Here is a 19,570-nt window from a genome sequence, read left to right as displayed (position 1 = left end):
ATCAGATTTTCTCTCTTCCTCAGGATTTGCTGGGGTTTGTTTTTATTTTTTCAATTGCTGTAGGCTCTCTCTGTGCTAAGGGATCAGCAATTAAATTAGTTGATTTTCATATAGTAAACCAACCCACATTCTTTGCATAAATCTCAATTTTACATTTTCTGGATGTGATTAGCTAGTATTGTCTTGGTAATTTTTGTGTTTATATTCGTAAGTGATGTCAGTCTATAGTTTTCTTCTATTGTGAGTCTCTGTCTGGTTTGACTTTCAGGATAATATTGGCCTCATAGACTGAGTTGGAAGTTGTTACCATTTTTTATTTTTTGAAGAACAATTTGGAAAGGGAAAGTTTGTTATCAGTTCTTTTATAAATGTTTGATAGGATGCAACAGTAAATATAACTGGGCTGGGCTTTTATTTGTGCAAAATTTTAAGTGACTAATTCAGTCCTTTTACTTATTGTAAAGGTAGTCAGATTTTCTATGTCTTGTTGATTTAAATTCAGTGGTTTGGTCTTTTTTGGAATTTGTCCATTTCATCTAAGTTATCTATTTTTTGAAATATAATTATTCATAATATTCTTTTTTTATCCTTCTTGTTTCTCTAAGACTGGTAGAAATGCTCTTTCATTTTTTATTTTAATAATTTGAATCTTCTCTCCTTTTATTTAGCTGAAGGTCTGTCAATTTTGTTGATCTTTTTTAAAGAATCAACTTTTGTTTCATTGATTTTCAAAATGTTTTCTTATTCTATATTTCATTAATTTTTGCTTTAATATTTATTATGTTCCTTCTTTTTTTTTTCAGTTTAGTTTTCTCTTTTTCTAGTTTCATATAGTGGAAAGCTATGTTACTGGTTTAAGATCTTCTTTATGTGGGTGTTTATAGGTATAAGTTCTTTTAGGCAGTGTTTTAGTTGTATCTCACATGTCTTGATAAGTTGTGTTTTTTTTATTCATCTCAAAGTATGTTATCACTTGTTATTTCTTCTTTGACTTGATTGGTTATTTAGCAGTACATTGTATAATTTCTGTGTATTTGTAAATTTCCCCAAATTCTTTCTACTTTTGATTTTTAACTTACTTCCATTGTGATTAAAGAGTGCATTTTATTTGAATTAACTCATTCTAAATTTATTGAGTCTTATTTTATGGCCTGCCATATGGTGTCATGGATAATGTTCTATAGCAGGGAAGGCAGCTATGTATTTTGTCGTTGAATGGAGTGGTACATATATAAATATATTGTAATTGATTTATAGACTTGCTCAAGTCCCTTACATCATTGTTGAGTTTCTGCCTATTTTTTCTATCCATTTTTGAAAGTGAGGTCCCCAATTATTAAAGTCACCACAATTATTATTGAATTGCCTTTCTCCATTTTATCAATTTTTGCCTCATGTGTATTGAGACTCTGATTTTACATACATACCTGTTTATAAGTGTTCTGTCTTCCTGATGTATTTACCAATGTATCATTACAGAAAGACTGTTTATCTCTGGTAACAGTTTCCTCTTAAAATCTGTTTTTCTCTGACATTAATACAGCCATTTCATTGGTTATTTAGGAGTATAGTATTTAATTTCCACATATTTGTGACTTTCCCAAATCTCCTTCTCTTATTTACTTCTAATTTCCTTCCATGGCTGTCAGAAAACTTACTTTCTGTAATTTCAAGCCATTTAAATCTATCCAGGCTTGTTTTATGGCCTAGTTGTAGTCTATTCTGTAGAATCTCTCATGGGCACTTGAGAAGGCTATTCGTTCTGTTGGGTGGAGTACTCTGTAGATTTCTATTAGATCCAGTTGGTTAATGGTGTTCTTCAAATATTTTGTATCATTGTTGATACTCTGCTTAGTTCCATCACTTATTGAGAGTAGGGTATTGAAATCTTCAGCTATTGTTGACTTTTATATTTGTCAGTTTTTGCGTCATCTGGGAAGAAGCACTAGCTCTGAGACGCTGAATTCTCTGTCCATGTTCTCCCATTTGCAGGACACTGGAAAGCAAAAGATCTCAGTGATCAGATGACGTTTTCAAGACAGGTATTTGGGAATGGTTCTAAGATTTTTCAGATGATCTGGCACATGAGCATTGGTATTCAGATTCACTTTGATTTACTTTTATTTTTTTAAAGATTTTATTTATTTATTTGAGGTGGGGTGGAGAGCACAGAAGAAGAGTGAGAGGAAGACGCAGACTCCCCACAGAGCAGAGAGCCTGCCGTGGGATTTGATCCCAGGACCCCAAGACCATGACCTGAGCTGAAGGCAGGCACTTCACTGATTGAGCCACCCAGGTGTCCTTGACTTATTTTTAAACATAAACTGCATTTGTGGTTCTGTGATCACTGGTTTGTAATTTTCTTAAAAGTTAATTGTAATTGTCATCATTCACCCTGAGAATCTCAGGTATAGCCACACAGGCAAAGGTAGAGTCAGCTTTCTGCAGGACTCATGACTAACCAGGTAGCCACAGGCACTGGAAGAAGTATAAGAGAAGCACACCTAGATTTGTCCTCACTGAAATACCTTCACCTGGGCCAAATTTACCTCTGTTTTTAATCTTTTCAAAGTTGTATTGCTTTGTAAAGAAAATATAGCTTCCTTGAGTCCTCCCTCAGTTTCCATTGAGAAGGGTCATGATAAGGACTATTTATTTTTTACAAAGTTAGGTATCAGTTTCCTAGAGGTTTTCCCCAGTCTTAAATCAGATTGTAAGAATAGATCCATTTCTGGAACTGGATGATTTACTGTTTTTCATTCTCTTGGTACATCTGTCAGTCATCTGCAGAAACATCTCTCATTTTGTCAGCTGTCTTGGTCCTGCGTTGTGTTCCATTCCTTGCTGCAGGCACTGTCCTAGGTGCTGGTAGGAGAGCAATGGATGTAACTGGCACAGAGCTCATCCTGCTTAGCTCGCCGTCTTGAAAGGGAAGGGAATGTTAGGCAGACATCTTATAAACAAGATGCTAACAGCATTGGTGGGCATTGTGAAAGAAGGTACAAGGTCTGAGAACGAATACCACAAGGATCTGAACATGGCCTGTAGGGTGTGGTGGGATTGGCGGGTCTGTAGGGATGAACGCCAAGGCTTTCGTACGTAATTATGTGCTCAGGTTATGCAGTCAGTTTACAGATATTTTTCTTTTTCTTTTTTTTTTTTTTTTTGTTATCTTTCATCAGTGTTTTTTTTATATATATAAATTTTTTTCAATTTATTTATTTTCAGCATAACAGTATCATTATTTTTTCACCACACCCAGTGCTCCATGCAATCCGTGCCCTCTATAATACCCACCACCTGGTACCCCGACCTCCCACCCCCCCGCCACTTCAAACCCCTCAGATTGTTTTTCAGAGTCCATAGTCTCTCATGATTCACCTCCCCTTCCAATTTACCCCAACCACCTTCTCTCTAACTCCCCATGTCCTCCGTGCTTTTTGTTATGCTCCACAAATAAGTGAAACCATTCAACGGATGAATGGATAAGGAAGATGTGGTCCATATACACTATGGAGTATTATGCCTCCATCAGAAAGGACGAATACCCCACTTTTGTAGCAACATGGATGGGACTGGAAGAGATTATGCTGAGTGAAACAAGTCAAGCAGAGAGAGTCAATTATCATACAGATATTTTTCTTTGCCTTGTGTAGGTAAATATAATGGATTAGAACCTGTAAAATACCTTATTAAAACTATTCTCATTCTTCACATGAATGAAGTTTTGTAGAATTTTTTAATATAAGCTGCAACTAATGATGAAATTTTGCCAGGAGCTTGTGATTACAGTTAGGGTTCAGAGAGAGGGAGTGGGGCAGCCCCCCACCCATGGAGGCTTCATTAGATGCAGGACTCCCCTGGATTCTGTAAGTGCCCCTACTACTAATCACACTGATGAATGCTGTGAACTCAGGGGGCTGGAGGCTCAGTCCCCTTTTAAATCAGTGAGAACCCCTGAAGAGATCCACTCAGGTCTAGGTTTGAAGAATAAGTTTTCCTTTCCCTGGACTAGAGCTGTTAGAACAGCAGAGGTTGGGGATGGTGCTAGAGGGCAGAAAGCTGGTAGGGGAGCATTGAGGTGGCCTGAGGTGAACTTGGAGTTCAAGCAAAAGGGGTGCTGGAAACTATAGGGTGCTTGCCACATTACCTTTCTCATTATGGTTTTCTTTCTTCTGGCATGTCCTTGAATTTTACTAGGAGTTGGAGAACATGTGTTTAGAAAGGCAAGCCCTTGGGCCCAGTAGAGAAGACATTCTGTCATAACAGCTCTAGAGCATTACCCCTTGGGGTATCTGAGTGAAGAGGAAGGTCCTCCATGTGCACACTCCACAGTCCCAAGGGGTGGACATTCCACTGTGGCCTGGAGTGTGTTCTCACCAGTTACCTGGCAGTGGTTTGGTTCTCCTTGCTCGACAAGCACAGGGGTCCTCTGGGAATCCAGATGTCTTGATCTTGGGTAACACTGGCTCTAACGTGAGCCTCTTGCACAAGCAGACTGTCTTCATGAGATAGATTGAAACTCCCCCGATATCAGGACATGCTGGTTGTGCATGCTTTTGTTGACATTTAAGCAAAAACGTGCATTAGTATGAGGTGGGCAACAAGCTGCAGAAACTGACAGCTGTTCTCAGCAAGTGCTTGTGCATGCTGTGTTTGCAGTCCATTTAATTAAAGTTTTCTTTTATCCCCATTTTATATATGGAGAAACTGAGGCTTAGCACTGGTATGTGGTGGGGTGAGGTTTCAACCCCTGGACTGCCTGATGTCCCAGTCTTTGCCCTTTTCCTCTGCACCATATTACACTCTTCTTGGTATAAAGATGCTCAGAACAGAAAATATAAGCAGGTTCTAAAACTTCCCATGTAAGCTGAGCCTGATTCCCATGTAATCTCTTCATCTGTGGGGTGATCTTTGCCTCTGGGGGTGAGTCCATTAACAGCCTTGGCATCCGGTTGTGCTCCCTGCATCCGGCCCCACCAGGATATGCCTTATAGCAAGTTGAAGACTGGGCTGTTCTCTTGGGCCTCCCACCAGCTCCTGAACCTGCTGCCATGTATGACTTCACCACAGCTGCATCATTCAAGCCAGGCGGAAGCCAGTGTGAGCATCCAGATCTGCTCCACCCTTGGATGCAGTGCCCTTCTGTACCCCAACCCCTGGGGCTTGTGCACGCACTCTCCCACGTAGACCTACATGATCATGACTCCTCAAGGGTGATAACAGATGCAGAATGACAGCCTCAAACCGCTTCACCCTAAACTGAGATGCTCTGGCAAACCCAGGGGCTGGTCTCCTGGGGCCTCTGGCCTCTGGGTGCAGGCATGTTTCTGCACAGGGCTGTTTAACAGACAGAGTCGTTTCAGTAGGAGGTGCATATCCTTTGGATTTCCTAGCTTCCCTGAAGCCCCTCTGATGATAGCTCAGGACTCTCGCCTTCACTGGGTCAGCACCTGCAAGAGGCAGGGAGCATGTCAGTCTCATCCACACTGTGTCCCAGGCCAAAGAAGTGCCCACCCTTGTTAGATATACAATCAACATGAATATGCAGGTTGGTGTCTCTGCTTTGCTACTTTGAGCCAGTTAATATACTTATTTAATGTATATTCTCGGTCCCAAAATGTGAATACTAAAGATTCCTGGGGATTAAATGAGGTAGTTCAGATGATACACGGCATGCTTAAGAGTTCATTGCAATTGTTGTGGCTCAAGCAGTAGAAAGCTCTTGCCCTTGAACTTTCTAGTTCAGTGGCAGCCTTAAGGATGATACCCAGGGAAATAGTTCGTTACTTTTAACTAATCCTTACAATTTTGATTCTCTTTGCTTCTTACATTTTCCTGCTTTTCCTTCTTTGTTCCCTCTTTATTTCCATATAAATGCCCTGGTACCACATTCCCCTGCCTCCCCCCACAGTTTCATAGAATATCAGGACACTATGGGATCAGGGAGTTTGATAGGGATTGCGTCTGTACATTGCTTTGGGGAAATCACAATAAGCCTTTTTCAGTCCATGAACATGAGATCTCTTTCCATTTTCTGGTATCTTCTTTAATTTTTTTAAACAACATTTTATAGTTTTCAGTATACATGTCTTTCACCTCCTTGGTAAAATTTATTTCTCAGTATTTTATTATTTTTGATGCTGTTAGAAATGGAAGCGTTTTTCGTTTTTTCCTTTTCAGATTGTTCATTGTCCGTGTATAGAAACAACTGATTTTCATGTGTTCATTTTGTGTCCTGCAACTTTGCTGAATTCATTGATTTGTTCTAACAGTTTTTTGTGTTAGGGAGGATCTTTATAGTTTTCTACATATAAGATCATGTCATCTGCAAACAGAAATACCTTGACTTCTTCCTTTTCAGTTTGGGTGTCTTCTACTTCTTTTTCTTGCCTAATTTTCTCTGACTAGGACTTCTAATACTCTATTGAATAGAAGTGGTGAAATCAGTCCCTTTTGTCTTGTTCCTGATCTTAGAGGAAAAGCTTTCAGTTTTTCACTGTTGAGGTTGATGTTTGCTCTGGATTTGTCAGATGTGGCCTTTATTATGTTGAGTTTCCTTCTATTCCTGTTCTTATTTAATGTTTTTACCATGTTAATGTATGGAATTTTGTCAGCCATTTTTTTTCCCACATCATTTGAGATGATCATGTGGGTTTTTTCTCCTCGTTCTGTTGACCAGACATTTTTATGAAGCCAAATTATATGCACATTGGAGAAACAAAATCAGTAAAACTTTGTTCACCTTTTCGGGAATTGGCTAACTAGAAGATGGACATTTTGACATTAATATTAAAAACCTAAGTGTTATACCCAACTCTGGCAAAGACCAGCAACTCCTTTCCTTTGTTAAATATTTTCTTTGTAATTCTCCCATTATTTCCCATTATGTTCTGTGTACAAGTGGTAAATATTAGTTGGCTAATTGGATGTTTGAGCTGCTTATGAAGTCTGAGGATTTATAGTAAGTGCCAGTAATAAACAGCTTTCCATATAGATGGTGAGTTAGTATGTATGGAGTAGAAGACACTGTTTTAAAGGCAACCGTAGAAGGCAGGGACACAGCTTGAATTGACTTCCACAAAGAGTCAAGGCTTTTTAATTTAGGAAGAAACCATGAGACTGTATGGATGAAGTGATAATAATATCTGGGATGATTTGCTTTGAAATAACCTTGTGGGAGTGGGAGGAAGAAGGTGTAAAAATGAAACGAGTGACAATATGTTAAGTTCATTATACATTCTCTGTATTTCTGTTTCTCTCTGAGATTTTTCATAATAAAAATTCAAAAGAACTCACTATGTATTAATGATGTTGCAGCTATATATCAAAATATTATTTAGCCATTAACACTTACGAAGAATTTTAATGATGTGATACAAGAAAATCAAGAAGTCAGTCTTCCTAATAAGATGTGGGCATGCACATACACACAAATATATTGGAAGAAAGTCAAAACCTTAATTGTGGTTACCCTTGGTTAAGGTGGGATTTGGGGTAATTTTCATTCTGTCTACCTTCTAAACTTTCTACAGAGAGTAAGAGAAAAATATAATTTCCTTTTCTTTCTCAAGGTACAGCTAACAATCAGTGTGATAGCAGTTTGGCGTACAATGTAATGATTCAGCATTTCTGTACACTGCTCAGTGCTCATCGTGACAAGTGTTCTCTTAATCCCCTTTATTTCACCCATGAGGAAAATATACTTTCTGAAAAAAACATTTTTGAAAGAAAGGAAACAAATCTGTATTGTGCAAATTAGTGTAGCATTCGTTCCAGTTAATCGATTTCCATGAAATTGCTCCGGTTGGTGATTAGATAAACGTCTATGAGGCTACTAATCTTGAGCCTTGGACATGTGTTTGGCTTTCGCTGCCCTGTACTCTGCCCTGGAGTCTCTCTTTGTTGGGGTGTGTGCAGGTGAAGTCGTGGGCAAAAAGCACTCAGCAAAGCCGTTTCACTCATTGTTACCTTCCGTTAAGCATGTCCCTTTTAATAAGAATTTCCATCTGATTTTAGTGAGCTGGACATGATTTCCACAAGGGTGATGGATATTAAGCTTCGGGAAACTGCAGAAGGCCTTGGGGAGGACAGCACAGGTAAGGCCCTCATTTCTTCTTCTCTGGGAAGAGCCCATGTCTGGTTGCAGGCCAGGGAGAGAGGCTGACGGAGCCAAGCCTTTGGATTGTGTGTGTGGCGGGGCAGGGTTGGGGGCGGGGTTCAGTTCATACTGTGTTCAAATACCCCCATGCCCTTCCTACAGTGATGAGAGAGCATATCCAGATGATTTCAGGCCACTCAGGGCAGTACCCCTGAGTATCACCTCATATCTGTCAAATACAGGCTTTTAAAGTCATTTTACTCATTCCTGGAGGTAAATCTGTCCCCACGTTTGTTTGACTTGAAAACAATGGAATCATTAATTACCTAAGAACATCCAGAGGATCTACTGGTGGTTGGAAAAAGTATGAGATGGCCTGATCGTGCAGAAGAAATAATATTATCAAGAAAGAGCCTTTGATCTCTCTCTCTTTTATGGCTTTTATTCTCCTTTAGAGACCTTTATTATACCCCTTACTGAGCTAAATTCCAGGTCCATGACTCATGATCTCGTTACATGTTCTAAGAGTTACCCAGTTATGTGATTGGTTCACTGTTATCTGTCAATTGTTATTTGTGTCTTGATAGAGTTGTAAAATTGGCATTAAAAAACACAGATCCTTGGACAACATACCTTTTTCCTAGATTAGCCGTTTATACTCACCTTATTTCAGTAACAAAGGTCTCCATCACTGTCTTGTTTAAGGTTAAAATGCTAGTAATGATTTTCTTTGATATAGTCCAGGAGGAACAACTTCCATTAGTACTAAATCCTACAAGCTAACCTTTAGCTTCAGATATTAAAATTTCATTAAAGATACTATTTCATATATTATAGACAGATTTTCCTTATTATCCCATATTAGAACTACTTTTCCTCTGTCACATATTGATAGACACCAAATAGGCCTAAATACAAGGCGAGGTTTTAAAAATTAAATGTAAGAGAAAATGGAATTCAAAACTTCTTGTATTCCAGGATATTGAATTATTAATTAAACAAGAAAATATTCTTTGAAGATATATTTCCTTAGTATGAACAGCCTCCATAATCACTAGTTTTGGATATTTACAGAGGTTACCATGAGGAATCAGTTTTTAAAAAGAAAAAGAGAAACTAAGTATTCTTTTTTCTGAATAAGTGAACTAAATTATTCTCATCAACCCCTTTGCTAAAATTTAAAATTCTAGATAAGCTTCAACAAATGGTGTTGGGAAAAGTGGACAGCCACATGCAAAAGAATGAAACTGGACCACTTCCTTTTACCATATACAAAAATAAACTTGAAATGAAGAAAATGTGAGACCTGAAACCATAAAAATCCTAAAACAGAGCACAGGCAGTAATCTCTTTGACATTGGCCATAGCAACATTTTTCTAGATACATGGGCAAGGGAAATAAAAGCAAAAATAAACTGTTGGGACTTCATCAAAATAAAAAGCTTTTGCATAGCAAAGGAAACAATCAACAAAACTAAAAGACAACCTACTGAATGGGAGAAGATATTTGTAAATGAAATATCCAGTAAGGGGTTAGTAGCTAAAATATATAAAGAACTAATATGACTCATTACCCCCAAAAAACAAATAATCCAGTTAAAAATGGACAGAAGACATGATATCTGATTTTGAACTTCTGTTCAAAGAAGACATCTAGATGGCCAACAGATACATCAAAAGATGCTAAACATAACTTATCATCAGGAAAATGCAGATCAAAACTATAATGAAATATCACCTCATACCTGTCAGAATGGCTAAAATCAAAACCATAAGAAACAGTAAGTGTTGGTGAGGATTTAGAGAAAAAGGAGCACTTGTGCATTGTTGGTAGGAATGCAAACTAGTATAGCCACTGTGGAAAACAATATAGAGGTTCCTCAAAAAATTGAAAATAGAACTACCCTGTGATCCAGGAATCACACTACTGGTATTTATCCCCAAATACAAAAACATTAACTCAAAGGGATACATGCACCCCCGTGTTTATTGTGGCATTATTTGCAATAGCCAAACTTTGGAAACAGCCCAAGTATCCACCAGTTGATGAATGGGTAAAGAAGATGTGGTTTACATAAATGCACACACACACACACACACACACAGGAATATTTGTCATAAAAAGGAATGAAATTTTGCCATTTGCAACAACATGGATAGATCTAGAAAGTATAATGCTAAGCAAAATAAATCAGTCAGAGAAAGACAAATACCATATGATCTCACTCATTTCTTAAAGAAACAAAACAAACAAGCAAGGGGGGGGCAAGAGAGAGAGGGAAGCAAACCAAGAAACAGATTCTTTTTTTTTTTTTAAAGATTTTATTTATTTGTTAGAGAGACAGACAGACAGAGCGCAAGCACAGGCAGACAGAGTGGCAGGCTAGAGGCAGAGGGAGAAGCATGCTCCCAGCCAAGCAAGGAGCCTGATGTGGGACTCGATCAAAGGATGCTGGGATCATGACCTGAGCTGAAGGCAGCTGCTTAACCAACTGAGCCACCCAGGCGTCCCAAGAAACGGATTTTTAACTACAGAAAATAAACTGATGGGTACCAGAGGGGAGGTGGCTGGGGGGTGGGGGAAATAGGGGATGGGGATGAAAAAGTACACTTATCTTGATGAAGAAAAATGAAATGATTTAAAAATTCTAGATAAGAAAAATCTTTTTAAAAGTAAGAAATAAGAAGGTCAGAATTGAAAAAGAAATGGTAATCCAGAAAGATAAATGAGCATAGAAGCCACTTTTGCTCTCAGATCATTTACCAATCTTGGAAGTTTTGAAATTTCATTTTCACATCTTCATGGAGTGGTAGATGAGGCAATGGGTCAGATATCAAAGTACAGGTCCATTCCAGTTGGGCCGTCTATGAGACGACCCTCCTGAAAATAAGCTGGGAGCCCAAGAAGCAATAAAATCTGAGTAATTGTGAATCAGGGGTAAGTCAACCCTTTATAGATTTGTAGCTTGAGTTTGCATCACTTGGGTAATTTAGAGAATCTCGGCCCTTGAACTTGGCTAATATTATTCTTGGGCTGGATATGACCATAGGTACCTTATAGAATCAAGCAATCTTCTCTGAAGAAAGGTGCCTTCTATCTAGACTTCAAATTATTAAAGAAAATGTTTTCAGCTCCATGACAAGCATACAGTCAATGATGATCAAACATATAAAGCAGTAGGGCACCATGAATGAGAACTGACACATTTTGGGTTCAGTTATGTCTCACCAGAAGTCATAGTTTGAAGTCCTAACCCCTAGTGACTCAAAAAATGCCATTGTTGGGTCATTGAAGATGTAATTAGTTAAGAGAAGGTCATACTGGAGGATGGTGGGCCCCTAATCCACTCTGACTGATGCCCTTATAAAAAGGGAAAATATGGACACAGACACACCCAGGGAAGACACCGTGTGAAGACGAAGTCAGATCAGGGTGATGGCATCTACATGCCAGCAGTTCCCAGCAAATCACCAGAAGTCAGAGGAGATGGAACAGATTTCCCTGTCACAGTGACTTGAAGTAAACTGCCAAAAACACCTTGACCTCAGACTTCTAGCCTCCAGAACTGAGACTCCAGAGCAACTCTGCCTTTGAAGCTGCTTGGTTCGTGGTACTGTTCCAGCAGCCCTAGCAAACTCATATACAGCAGAAACAAGAGAAGCAGACACTCAAAGACATCAAATATCAGAACTATCAAGTATGTGCTATAAAACAATTGTGCACAGTATATTCAAAGACAATTTTTTAAAAGTTTGAAAGTATCTAGAAGGAACCAGGAACTGTAAAAGGTGTCATAGCCAGTGCTCAAAGGCAAGAGAGAGAAATAAAAGGGATAAACGTGAAAGGAAGAAATAAAACTATCTTTATTTGCAGATGACATGATTATATGAAATGTCAAAAAAGTACTTAGATCTCTCAAGTTTAGCGAGACTGTTAGATGCCAGGTCAAAGTACAAATATCAATTGTATTTCTCTGTAACTAGCAATAAACGATTGAAAAACTAAATTGAAAAACTAAATTTTCAAAAGTATCATTTACAATAGCACAAATAAAATACTTTGGTATATATCTGACCAAATATATGCAGGCTCCACATACTGAAAAATACAAAAAAGAGTTGCTTAAAGAAAGTCCTAGATCAGCAAAGACCTAAATACATGGAGTGGCTTATTAAGCATTATGGACCGAGTATCTGATTTCCCCCCAAAGCTCATATGTTAAAGTCCTAACCCCTCCATGTGATGATATTAGGAGTTGGAGCCTCTGGCAGGTAGGTCATGAGCGTGGAGCTCTCAGGAATAGAATTAGTGCCTTTATCAGAAGGGGCCAGAGAGCTACTTGCTTTCTTTCTGCCACGTGAGGGCACAGCAAGAATTTGCAGTCAGCAGCCCATGAGGGGGCTCCCAACAGAGCCCCACCATGCTGGTTCCCTGATTGCAAGCTTCTCATCTCCAGAGCAGCAAGAAATGAATTTCTGTTACTCATAAGCTACCCAGTCCGTAGTACTTTATTACAGAAGTCTGAATGGACTAAAACCACATTTACGGATTGGAAGACTCGGTGTTGCTACAATGTCAGTTCTCCCCCAAACTGAGCTTCAGAATGGTGCGTTCATACCTTTGGGAGAGAGGAAACTGTTTATACATCTGCTGGGGAAGGCTGGACATGGTTCAGTATCTTGTAGCAAGCATGAAGACCAAGGATCATTCATTTGATTTCCATGACGAGTCAAAGATTTTTTTATTTAGGAAGAAACCAGATCCATTGGATGAAGTGATCATAGTATCTGGAAGGATTTGCTTTGAAATAACCTGACAGGGATGGGAAGGAGGAGGAGGAATAAAATGAAACAATCAAAATCCCAGCGGGATATTTTTCCAGCATTGACAAGATGATCCCAAAATTTACATGAAACAGCAAGAGAACTAGAATAGTGAAAACAATTTGGACAAAGAACAAAATTGGAGAACTCCTATTACCTGATTTCAAGACTTACTGTAAAGCTGCAATAATGAAGCCAAGTGCAGTACTGACAAAAGGATGGATATGTACAGATAGAGCACAGGCCAAAAACAGACCCATCCGTGCAAATATGGTCAAGTGGTCTTTGACAAATGTAGAGCACTGATTCAGTGGAGAGAGGGTTGTCTTTTCAACAAAGGGTGCTAGAAGAAATTGAACATCCGGATGGGAAAAAAAAAGAACTTTCACTTATACCTACAGATGACATACAAGTAAACTTAAAATATATCATAGGCATAAATGTAACACTATGAAACCTTTCAAAGAAAACATAGAAAATGTATGTGACCTAGAATTACATAGAATTCTTAGATAGGACACCTCCATCCCTAACTTGGACTTCATTAAAATTTAAAAATTTTCTCTGTGAAAGACCCTGTTAAGAAAATGAAAAGACTAGTCACAGCCTGGGAGGCGATATTTGTAAGTCATCCTTGACAAGGGACTTGTGTTTAGAACTCTCAAAATTCAATAGTATGAAATCAAACAACTCAAATAAAAAATGGGCAAAGGTTCTAAAAGATGCTTTACCCCAGAAGATACACAGATGGCAAATGAGCTCATGAAAAAGTGCTCAACTTTTAGTTAATGCAAGTCGAAACTACTGTATTACTGTACACCTGTTAGAATAGCAGAACAGAAACAACACCGCCGCTGACAGCAGCAGGTGCTGGGAGGATGCAGGGAAATTGGAATCCTCATATTGCTGTTGGGAATGCAGAATGGTACAGCCGCTTTCAAAAATATTTCAGCATTTTCTTGTCAAATTAAATATATCTTTAGTCTGTGACCCAGCAGTCCTGCTCCTAGGTATTAACCTAAGAGAAATGAAAACTTAGGTCTACACAGAAAACTTTAACAAGAAGCGCCTGGGTGACTCAGTTGGTTAAGCCTCCGAGTCTTGATTTCAGCTCCAGTCATGATCTCAAGGTGGTGAGAATGAGCCCCATTGTCCGGCTTGGCTCAGGGTGGAGTTTGCTTGAGATTCACTCTCTCCCTCTCCTTCCCCTCTCCCCATCCCCTCACTCGCAGTCTCTCTTTCTCTCTTAAAAAAAAAAAAAAAAAAGCAAACCTATAACAACTTTATTCATAATTGCCAAAAACTGAAGTGAATCCAGATGTCCTTCAGCTTGCTCAATGTTTAAATAAAGTGGTCTTTCCCTACAATGTACTTGGCAGTAATAAGGAACAAACTACTGATGGATGTAACTGCATGGGTGAATCTCTAATGTGTAGTGCTGAGAAGAAGAACCCAGAATCAAAAGGACACATACTATATGATTCCATCTATATGACATTCTGGAAAAGGTACAACTATAGGAACAGAGAAGCTATCAGTGGTTTCTAGAGGTGAAAGCTAGGGGACGGGTTTGGCTACAAAAGGACAGTATGAAGAGTTGTGGTAAAGTTTTATATCTTGAGGTAATTATACAGCTCTATATGTCCCCCCTAAAAAGTGAATTTTACTATGTAATTTTTTTTTAAGAGACAGAAAGAGGGAGAGAGGGAGGGAGAGAAAGAATCCCAAGCAGGCGCCACACCTAGCACGTTGCGCAATACGGGGCTCAAACTCACGAACCTGAGATCATGACCTGAGCCGAAATCAAGAGATGTTCAACTGACTGAGCCACCCAGGCAGTCTGGCTTTACTGTATAATTTCTAAAATAACTTTTTAAAAAATGACATACCAGATTTGGAAACCATCAAATGGCTTCTTTAGAACTGTTGCAATTAGAAATTCAGTGGATGAGTTTAACAGCAGAATCTATCAGCTCAGGATAGACCAATCACAAGAAGGTATACAGAATGTAGCACTGAATGGTAAATTGATGGGAGGTACAGAAAAGTATAAGAGGCACAAAAATAAGTGAAAGAATAGAACATACACATGACCATAGTCTCAAGGGAGGAGAGAATAGCAGGGAATCTTCTGGAACAGATTTTTTAAAATGATGACCTGACCCACAGATTTAAGAAATCAAATGAACCCCAAGAGGAATAAATAAAAGGAAATCCATATACAGTGAAAATGTGGAAAATCAAAGACAAAATGAAAAATCATTCTGAGAAAAAAAGATGACCTTCAAAGGAGCAGAAGATGACAACTGACTTCTTGACTGCACAATGGAAACTACCAAACAGTGAAATAATCTTTCAGTATTATTGAAAGAATAACTTAGAAAAAAATAACTGCCAACCTAGAAAGTTATACCTAGGAAAAATATATTTTAGGCATGAAGGAGGTATAAAGCCATTTTCAGACAAACAGAAACTGAATTTGTCCTCAGCAGACCCTCCCAAAGCAGATTCCAAAGGAAAATTGTCCTAGATGGAAGGTCTGGAACACAAGAAGAATGACAAACAAGGAAAATGAGAAACAAGCAGACACATCTAAATGAACATAGAAGAATATCTTCTGGGTTTTTCAAAGAATGAAAACAATAGGGCATATAAATAGGATTGAAGTATTCTAAGTTCCTTGTTTTGTCCTATAATAGAATGCTTAGCATAGTTTCAAGGTAATTACTGAAGAAAACAGACATTAAAGGCATAGCTTACAAATTCATGGTGGGAAGAGTGGAATAACTTTTAAAAGTCAGCTAATCCAAAAGACAACAAGAAAAGGAGATTACGGAAAAGTATTAAGATGTAGACTTGTTTTTATTAACATAGCAGTAGTTACAGTAAGTGTAAGTAGACTAATTACAATAATTGTTCCAGTTAGAAGTTAAAGATCATCAGACTGGATTTCTAAAACTTACGTCCTAGGTAGAAGGATTCAGAAAATCTGAAAGTAAAAGGATAGAAAAACATGCATCTTGTAAACACTGGAGAAAGGAAGCTCAGTAGATACATTAGAAGCAGTCAAAATAAAATTTAAGGCAAAAAGCATCACTAAAGATAAAGAGGGCCATATCACAAAAGGTTCAGTTCCCCAGCAAGATAAGAATTGTACCTTTCCTTGTGCCATTGTAATATTAAAATTTGTAGAGGAAAAATTGACAGTTACAAAAATAAATAAAATATGCAGAGTGGGTTATTTTTAATACATCTCCATCAGCAACTGATAGAACAAATGTATTAAAAATTAGTAAAGGTACAACATACCTACACAACATAATTAAAAAGAAAAAAGTCTTGTTCTAATGCACACATACAGAACATTGGCAAACGTACATTATTGTCGAGCACACTGGGGACATTTACAAATTTATGGTAAGCTGTAAATCAAATCTCAACACATTTGAATGGTTTCAAATCACCCAGATCCTCACTGATCACAGAGCACTTAAGCTGGAAATCAGTAACAGAAAGATACTAAGAAAATCTCCAAATGCTTGGAAATTAGGATCCACTTATCTAAATAACCTTTAGGTCTAAGAAGGTTTTATAATGGAAATTAGAAAATATTTCAACAATATTTCAGTAATAATGAAACTATATCAAAACTTGGAACTAACGAATCATTGAATATTACATCAAAAACTAATGATGTACTCTATTCTGGCTAATTGATCATCATAATAAAAAAATAATAAAGAAAGAAAGAAACATCTTCCATGCTGTTAAAAAAATGTGGACGCAGCTAAAAGGAATTTAGGGGGAAATGTATTGCCTTAAATGTATATACTATAAAAAGAAGCCTAAAAATTAATTAGCTAAGTTGTTTAAAAAGATAGCACAGTAAATCTGAAGAAAATAGAAGAAAAGAATAACGATAAGAACAGAAATTAATAGAACAAAAAGATAAACATTCAACAGAGAGAATTAACAAAGCCAACATTTTTTTAAAGGCAAATAAAATTGATCTCTGGTATCACTGATCAAGGGAAAATGAGGAGGCACAAAGAATGAATATTAGAGCTGAGGAAGGGGGCTTTACTACAGGCGGTGTGGATACTAAAACAATACGAGGATATTATTGATAACTGTATGTCAGTAAATTTGAAAATTTGGAAAAATAGGCAAATTCCCAGAAAAACATAACCTCATAAAACAACTTCGAGAAGTAAAAGATCCAAATAGTTCCTGTGACCATTAAAGAAATTTAATTTAACAACTAACAGGTGAACAGATCTAACACGAGCCCAAGTGGCTGGCTGACCAGGCACTTCCAGTTCAGACAGGAGTGGTCAGCAGTTACCGACCGGGTCTTCACAGCCACGCTCGTGGGCCCAGAAACACCGTCTCTGACTGCAGAGGGCGGCGAGGCTGCACGTGTGTTCAGACCTTCAGAGATGCAAACCTGTGTGTCAGCTAGGCAAAGGCCAGATGGTGTTCTGGCAAATGCAGAAAATTCTAAAGACTTTCCAAATAATAAACTCTCATTGAGGGTGCCTGGGTGGCTCCGTGGGTTAAAGCTTCTGCTTCCAGCTGGGGTTGTGATCTCAGGGTCCTGGGATCGAGCCCTGCATCGAGCTCACTGCTCAGCAGGAAGCCTGCTTCCCCTCTCTGCCTGCCTCTCTGCCTACTTGTGATCTCTCTCTCTGTCAAACAAATAAATAAAAATCTTTAAAGTAAATAAATAAACTCTCATTGAGAACCATCAGTTAACAACATAAACATTTTGTGATTGTTAAGGTAAAGAAACTTCCACTAGAACCTAAGAAAACTGAGCTATAGGACTGATATCCCTTTGTGCAGGGATCTGCCCCACCTAAGATAATATAAGGACCCCCAGCTAGAGTAATCCTAAGTAATTCTCCACATTAAGGCAAGATCATGTGAACTTTCCAAGGGAACATTCATATAAATATAAACATACTGGGTTTTGTTTTGTTTTTTATTAACATATCATGTATTATTAGCCTCAGGGGTACAAGTCTGTGAATCATCAGGTTTACACACTTCACAGCACTCATCATAGCACATACCTTCCCCAATGTCCATAACCCCACCACCCTCTCCCTACCCCCCTCAATACTGGGTTTTTTTAAAAAAGGAAGTCAGCTAGGGGGAGCTGGGTGGCTCAGTCCATTAAGCGGTTGCCTTCAGCTCAGGTCATGATCCCAGAGGCCCAGGATTGAGCCCTGTATCGGGTTCCCTGCTCAGCAAGGAGTCAGCTTCTCCCTCTCCCTCTACCCTTCCCCCCTGCTCATCATGCCCCTCCCCTGCTCTATTTCTCTCAAATAACATCTTTTTTTTTTTTTTTAAAGGAAGCTTACAAAATTGTTTACTTATAAAACCAATAAATTGTTTTAGGAAATGTTCAAGATATGTTTGACATATCCTGGTGATCTCTGATGTTACATCTTTCTGTTGTTTATCATAAATATTCAGAGGGAAAGGAATGAAGTTCCTGAGCTGGTCATGTGACGTCACAGGATCCTAAACATGATAGAATTTGTGGGTGAGAATAAAGGAAGCATCAGAGAAGAGATCACAAAATGTTTCAAAGTGTCATAAATTCTAACAATCCAGGAAGCATGGCAGAGCGGGTGGGGGGGGGGGATCAGTGCTGCCACCATGATTCGATGTTTTCTTTTCCACCACAAGTAGTTAGCTCCTCCTGGCATCTGGCATTCCAGTGAGCACCATGAGGCTGGGTCTCCTCTGATTGTCCTTGGTGCACACATTCATGAGAAATGAAGCAGTTGAGGATTATTCAGAAAACTAATTTGAGCTAACACATGGCCTTTACCTCATCAGGTCTTTTGGCTTTCGGCTCTGTATATTTTAGATATCAAAACTTGCTCTCGTTTGTACAGTAGACTGTTACTCAGCAATTAAAAAAAGAAGCATGTGAGGGTGTCCAGGTGGCTCAGTTGGTTAAGCATCCTACTCCTGATCTCGGCTCAGGTCATGATCACAGAGTTGTGGGATCAATTTTTTCAGATGTGCAATACTTCACGTACTTCTGTGTGGAAAAAGGACTTCCCAGGAGTAAGTAATGGATGCATGGTGCACACCTCACATGTGCTCAGCAAGTAACCACATGCATTCTTTCTGCATAGGAAAGAAAAAGTCCAAGTTTAAGACATTTAAGAAGTTCTTCGGGAAAAAGAAGAGAAAGGAATCGACGTCTTCCACCGGAAATAGCACCTGGAAACAAAGTCAGGCGAAAAGTGAGGTGATTGCCATCGAGTCGGGGCCAGTGGGATATGACTCAGAGGATGAGCTCGAGTAAGTTACCCCATCCATCCTTCAGGCTCCTGTGCCCCAATAAGCTGGTGGGAGCGTGGGAGGACCCAGATACTCTGTCTTGGTGTCCTGGTAACTGGCTGGATTTCTGAGTCTTTCTCTTCTAGGGAATTCCACTGGAGGTTCTTCCAGGGAAGTTGTATTTTCTGTCTTTTCATACATGGGGATGGAGAAGGTTGAACGATAACATTATACGTACCTATGTGCCAAGTGCTGTGTTTATTAAAAGTCTCCAATCACTGTGGGAGAGGAGGCCAGAATTACCATCTTATAAGTAAGCAAACCAAGCTCTAGAGAAGTTTT

General features: G+C 38.7%; 1 protein-coding gene across 3 annotated transcripts in view; it reads left to right on the top strand.

Moving 5' to 3' along the window:
- The window catches only part of CRACDL (CRACD like), a 130,545-nt gene that overhangs the window by 66,034 nt on the left and 44,941 nt on the right, over nucleotides 1-19,570 (top strand). For all 3 annotated transcript variants that reach the window (XM_044263885.1, XM_044263882.1, XM_044263883.1), the window contains exons 2-3: nucleotides 8,020-8,099; nucleotides 19,081-19,249. In XM_044263885.1, the coding sequence (XP_044119820.1) occupies nucleotides 8,030-8,099; nucleotides 19,081-19,249 (239 nt within the window). In that variant the 5' untranslated portion in view covers nucleotides 8,020-8,029. The remainder of the gene's footprint in view (nucleotides 1-8,019; nucleotides 8,100-19,080; nucleotides 19,250-19,570) is intronic.

Source organism: Neovison vison, chromosome 8, assembly GCF_020171115.1.
Source record: "Neovison vison isolate M4711 chromosome 8, ASM_NN_V1, whole genome shotgun sequence".
Classification (NCBI taxonomy): domain Eukaryota; kingdom Metazoa; phylum Chordata; class Mammalia; order Carnivora; family Mustelidae; genus Neogale; species Neogale vison.
Note: the sequence above shows the minus strand (reverse complement) of the source record. Positions and strands in the feature narration are given on the sequence as shown.